The sequence below is a fragment of the Primulina huaijiensis genome, chromosome 17 (assembly GCF_012295235.1).
Source record: "Primulina huaijiensis isolate GDHJ02 chromosome 17, ASM1229523v2, whole genome shotgun sequence".
Lineage (NCBI taxonomy): Eukaryota > Viridiplantae > Streptophyta > Magnoliopsida > Lamiales > Gesneriaceae > Primulina > Primulina huaijiensis.
Genome location: NC_133322.1, coordinates 12,066,838 through 12,073,352, shown reverse-complemented (window position 1 = coordinate 12,073,352; position 6,515 = coordinate 12,066,838). Strand labels below are relative to the sequence as shown.

At 40.3% G+C, this 6,515-nt stretch overlaps 1 protein-coding gene across 1 annotated transcript in view; it reads right to left on the bottom strand.

The window, feature by feature from the left end:
- Positions 1-3,465: 3,465 nt before the first annotated feature.
- LOC140962605 (uncharacterized) overlaps positions 3,466-6,515 on the bottom strand; it is a 6,412-nt gene continuing 3,362 nt past the window's right edge. Inside the window, exon 2 of the mRNA XM_073421558.1 lies at positions 3,466-3,680. Within this exon, the coding sequence (XP_073277659.1) occupies positions 3,652-3,680 (29 nt within the window). The 3' untranslated portion in view covers positions 3,466-3,651. The remainder of the gene's footprint in view (positions 3,681-6,515) is intronic.

Below are 6,515 nucleotides of genomic sequence, written 5' to 3'. Positions count from 1 at the left end.
CATTGCTATGTAAGAGTTCCACTTGCTGAGTTTTATACTCATTTCAGTTATTCATGTGATGCAGATAAGAGCGACGAGCCAGGACGTTGATTGGAGCCGAGGTCATATGTATGAAAGATGGAAGGAAGAAAGATATTTTGATATACATGATCAAAATGACATTTTGTATTTTGTTGTATCATTTTATTGATCATGTGTTTATACTTTTGGTTATATATTGAAAATGTATTTTGAATCCTTCCTTCCCCCCCTTCAAAGAAAATTTTAAATTCCGCTGCTATTTTATTAAAACCGGCCAGAGGTGTTACATTTAGTGGTATCAGAGCACCGTTCTTCGGACCAATGCATATGACTTCGTCTACTTTCAACAGTCCGGGTATGTCTTCTTCTACATCTAATTATTGTCATTGGTTGATATGTATTATGTGAGCACATTGTAGGAGTATGCCTCCTAAGAGAAAGGCTTCAGAGGGTGAGGATAGTTCTTCCTCTAGAGTTGTCGATGAGTTCGGAAAGTTACTAAAAGAGCAAGCCAAGGTCCATAGTGAGCAGATCCAGCAGTTGCTCCGTATGCAAGGTACAAGCCAAGGTAGAGGTCAAGGGAGAGGCCAAGTGGCTCAGGCAGTTGGGACCGATTGGATCTTTACTGCTTTCAAGAGAATGGATCCGCCTGAATTTGCAGGAAGCACTGATCCATTGGTGGCTGTAGAGTGGATCAAAGCACTTGAGGCGATTTTTGATCATCTCAACTATGAAGATAAGGACATAATCAGTTGTGCAGTGTTCATGCTAGTCAAAGCTGCACGCATTTGGTAGAATGCTACCAAGGTAGGTGTTGATGTTCCAGCATTGAAGTGGCAAGGGTTTACTGATCTTTTCTATGACAAGTACTTCCCAGATGCACTTCGAGCTCGGAAGGTGACTGAATTTTTAGAACTTCGTCAAGGAGGTATGAATGTTGATGAGTATATTCTGAAGTTTGAAGAGGGCTGTCTGTTTGCTCCGTATATTGCCTCCAACGACAAAGACAAGGGTGCTCATTTCATTAGAGGCCTTCGAGCACAAATCAGAAGGGACATCAATATGTCAAAGGCGGTGACATTCAAAGAGATTGTGTCTAAGGCTTTGTTAGCCGAGCAAGATGAGAAAGATATTGCTAGAGAGAGACAGGCGAGGCAGCAGTTTGTTGCTCAGAGGGGTCAGGGTTCGAGTCATAGAGGAAAGGACCATTTTAAAGGGAAAGGCAAGTTGGAGTCGAGTCCTAAACCACCGACAGTTCCATCTGATCCTGAGAAGCCATTGTGTCCCAAGTGCAGTAGACATCATCGGGGAGAGTGCAGATTTGGTACTCATACTTGCTACCGTTGTGGCACTACAGGCCATATTGCCAGGGACTGCCCAAGAGGATCAAGTAGGGAGAAGGTGCAGGGTCGCATCTTTACCATGACAAAGGAAGGTATAAACCATGATTCTTCTGTGATCTCTAGCACTATTTTAATTTCAGGCAGAGTAGCTATGACATTGATTGATACAGGTGCTACTCATTCTTTTATGTCTGAACTATTTTTGAGATCTTTGGATATAGTTCCTTCTGTTATTCCCCTCCAGTTTAATGTTGTATTGCCTTCGGGAGATGTGTTGTGCCCAACATCTATTGTGTATGCGTGTTCTGTTCAAATCGATGGGCGAGTGGTTTATGCTGATTTGATTGTTATTCCGATGGTTGCGTTTGATATTATACTTGGCATGGATTGGCTATCAACCTATCGTGCAGTGATTGATTGCGTTGCTAAGACGGTGAAATTTGCAGATGATGGAAATAAGGAAGGTATGCTCGCCAGTGCAGGTACTTCGCTGGTCCTTCCTTTTATTTCGTGTCTTGAGGCTAAGAAGTTGTTGTTTAGAGGTTGTGATGGGTTTTTGGCTTCGATTGTTGATACGGATAGAATTGTGAAGTTGAATCTTGATGATATTGATGTTGTGAGAGAGTTCTCTGATGTATTTGAGGATGATGTGTTGGGTTTACCGCCGGACAGAGATGTAGAGTTTGTGATTGATTTAGTTCCAGGTACGGTTCCTATTTCTGAGGCTCCGTACAGAATGGCCCCTTCAGAGATGAAAGAGTTGAAGACGCAATTGCAGGATCTATTGGATAAAGGTTTTATTCGGCCGAGTTCTTCGCCTTGGGGAGCTCCGGTTCTTTTTGTCAAGAAGAAAGATGGGTCGTTGCGGCTGTGTATTGATTATAGAGAGATCAACAAAGTGACGATTAAGAATAAGTATCCGTTGCCAAGGATAGATGACATTTTTGACCAATTGCAAGGGGCTACAGTGTTTTCGAAGATTGATCTGCGATCTGGCTATTATCAGTTGAAGGTTAGGGAGTCTGATATCCCTAAGACGGCGTTCCGGACCAGGTACGGTCACTATGAATTTCTTGTGATGTCTTTTGGTCTGACCAATGCTCCTTCAGTCTTCATGGATCTTATGAACCGAGTGTTCAAGCCATATTTGGATAGCTTTGTCATTGTTTTTATCGACGATATTTTGATTTACTCAAAGACCAGAGAGCTTCATTCAGAGCATCTCAGAGTTGTTCTTCAGTTGCTGAGAGAGAAGATATTGTTTGCTAAGTTGAAGAAATGTGAGTTTTGGTTGGATCAGATTTCTTTCTTAGGCCATGTTGTCTCGAAGGATGGTATAGCTGTTGATCCAGTTGAAATAGAGGCGATACAGAGGTGGCCTATTCCTCCCACTGTACAAGAGGTACGCAGTTTTCTTGGTTTGGCGGGTTATTATCGTCGTTTTATTTCAGACTTTTCCAAGATTGCCCTGCCGTTAACTAATCTGACGAGGAAGACTGTGAAGTTTGAGTGGTCCAATGATTGCCAGAGTGGGTTTCAAGATTTGAAAGATAAGTTGACGACAGCTCCAGTACTTGCTTTGCCCAGTGGTTCAGAGGATTTTGTTGTTTATACAGATGCATCGAAGAAGGGCCTTGGTGCAGTGCTGATGCAACGAGGTAAAGTAATAACCTATGCTTCTCGCCAGTTGAAGGATTACGAGAAGAATTATCCTACGCATGATTTGTAGCCGGCAGCTGTGGTTTTCGCCTTGAAAATCTGGAGACATTATTTATATGGCGAAAAGTGGGAAATTTTCACAGACCACAAGAGTTTAAAGTATTTGTTTTCACAGAAAGAACTTAATATGCGACAGAGACGGTGGTTAGAGCTTGTCAAAGATTATGATGTGACTATTAGTTACAACCCAGGGAAGGCGAATGTTGTAGCGGATGCATTGTGTAACGTCTGCCCTTTTTATTGCTTTACAAGTACTAGAAAAATTTTTTTTCTCGGCCAATAAACTAACACTTGAAAATATTTTTATAAAATATTTTGCCCTCTTTAAAATAAACGTCAACCCCCTAGCATTTAAAAATTCAAGTGAAATAGTCATAAAGCAATAGCGTCTACTGTTTTTCCAAATCTAAAAGTAATAAGTTTGAAAAGGTATAGCTCATACTAAGCCTCTCAAAAACTCTCAAAAGCATAAATAAATAGTCTTAAAATCTTTAATTTAAATCATAAAGCATAATGCGGAAAATGAAGCGCCGGTCCTCGGGTTGTGTGCACCTTCAGTCCAGTAGTATCACTCCTCAAGACCTCCCTCAATACCACCTGCATCCATCACACCTAGTGAGTCTAAAGACTCAACACACCATAATCTTGATAACGAGTAGTATAATAATAAAATCACATGCAACAGTGGAAATACTTTTAAGTAAAATAACATTTGATGACATGCATAAACTTTAACATTATCCTCAACATGACATAAATCCTTTAATCATGATCATAAACATTTTCTTTTATCCTTAGTTGAATTCAGATCATTAATTGTGACTATCCTCAATCCTCAAAATTCGATGGATCCATCTACATGTAACCACAGTACTGGGCGGTGGGGGATACCAGCGACACTCTCACCGGTCAACTGGGCCCTGGCCAAGCATTATCGAATAGAAATACGATCGTCGGGGCTCCCTCTGAGGCCTTTTCCCATAATTGGGCTCCCTCTGGGGCCTTTTCCCCTCACGATATTCCCATTCTTACGTTAATCCTCATATCCTCATATCCTCTGTTCGTAACAATGGAAACACGATCGTCGGGCTCCCACTGGGACCATCACCCTCACGATATTGCCATCATTAACGAACTAGTCACAATCACTTCACTTCCTTCAACGTTTTTCATTCACATCACTTTATAAAATCATTAATAACATTTACCCTTTTCCCTTTTTGAAACTAAGCATGCAACATGTATTTAAATGTCTTCTTTCAATCATAAAAATTTCTAAGACATTTAAAAAATCATAATTAAATCATGAGAAATTCATAAACATTTTAAAATACCATATTTAACATGAAAACAACATTTCGGGCACTGCCATGACCTTTACTAATTTCCCAGTGTAAAAAGACCGTTTTACCCCTGGACTCGACATTTTACGTTTTCGACTTTTTTCTTCATTTCCTGACTCTAATATGTCCCGAATAATTATTTAAGCTTATATGAATTTTTTCATAATTTTATTTGGCTTAAAATTTATACTTTTTCAATTATCTTTTCTTAATTGTTTTAACGGTGTTTTAATCCCGACAAATACCAAACTTTAATATAAAATTCCTAAATTCTAAATTTAGTTTTTTTATATTATTTTAGCCCTTATGGACCACGACTCGACCCCCGTGAGCCGTTTTCCATTTTTTCTTCTTTTTTAGAGCCCTATTTGGCACCTAAACTTCGACCCCGAGCCATTTCTTAATTTTCACGAGTTACTCCCGAGCCATGTCGAACCAAAACTTGCCCAACATGCCAAAGTACCCTACTGGACTCTAAGTTTGTCAAGATATCCAACCAAAACCGAAAAACGAAGCAGCCCAAGTAACACCTATTCTGGCCGAGAGTTGTGTGATGCATGAACTCTATGTTGTGTGATCGTGTGGACCCAGCCAACGCCCTACCACCCAAACCCAACTCACGAACACTTGCTTAGGACCCTAAGGACTCATCCTAACCTAGCCCGTGGCCCACGCATCGAGCCCTTGAACCACAGCAGCCGTGCGAAGACAGCAACTGCTGCAGCTGCTTCTCGGGTAGAGTCCTTGCTTGCAAGGACTCTTCTCCAATTCAAACAATAATATGGCATGATGGATGAGAAAAGGAGATTAGGGTGTGCCTTTGCGTAGATTACGCTCGAATATCCTTTGACGACGAAGAACGGGACGCGACGACGGCTTGAACTTGCCTTGATGCTTCGAAAATTACTTCTGAAATTTGTGTGCAAGTGTGCCGTGAGGTTTTCAGAAAATAATAAAGCTGCCGTGGGAGTGTGTGGGAGAGAGTTTTGGTTGGAGGAAAAAAAAGGGTGGCCGAAACTTGAGTCTAGAATTGTGTAGGGTTTTGCAATTTCTTTACTTTAAATACTAATTACTCCTTAATCTAGACTTTAGGCCTAATAAGCCATTAAATTAGGCCCATTAGTCTATTTAGGATTTTAAATAAAATAATAACAAAGTTTTCTTTAATTAAAAATGGGAATTTATTAGCCGGATTGCTAAAAAGCTCGATTTTTAGTAGAAAAACCAACACCGATAAAATTTACGTCCCGGCGTATAAAATCACCTCAAAACCCTATATTTTCAAAAATTATTTAAAAGCATCGACCACAATTTAAATAATTAAAAATAATTATTTAATAAAAATCCTTTTACATTTTAGCCCTCGGTCCCCGTTTCTCGGTCGTCCCTTGAATATTCCTAAAAATACCAATTTAATGCATGATGACAATAAAATCTCAAATAGAATATAAACAATTATGTCATATAATTAATTAGCAACTAAAATGAATTAATTACTCATTTTTCATAATTTCCTAGATTCGCATGCCGTTGGATTACGTCGTCTACATTTTGGACCTTACACATTGAGTCGTAAGTCGAGTTCTTCTTTAAGTTCTATGATTCAGCAGCCCTTGTTGTTAGATTTGCAGTAAGAGGAGATAACTTTGGTGGTTCCTGGAACCATTGCTCGTTTTTCAGCGTTGGTTATTCGGGCTACATTGACGGACAGGATCCGTAGAGAGCAGGCTATTGATGTTCAGTTGTTAGAGTTGAGAGCTAGAGCAGAGGAGAGAGGTAATTCAGAGTTCGCGACGAATAGAGATGGTTTGGTGACGTTTAGAGGCCGTATTTGCATTCCTGCTGGTGATGATATTCGGCGAGACGTCTTGACAGAGGCACATACAGCGCCATACTCGATACATCCAGGCAGCACTAAGATGTATCAGGATCTTCGTAGACTCTATTGGTGGCCAGGTATGAAGAAAGATTTTGCCATGTTTATTTCTCAGTGCCTAACTTGTCAGCAGGTGAAGATCGAACACCAGAGACCTGCTGGGACATTGTTATCATTGCCGATTCCTCAATGGAAATGGGAGCACATTACGAT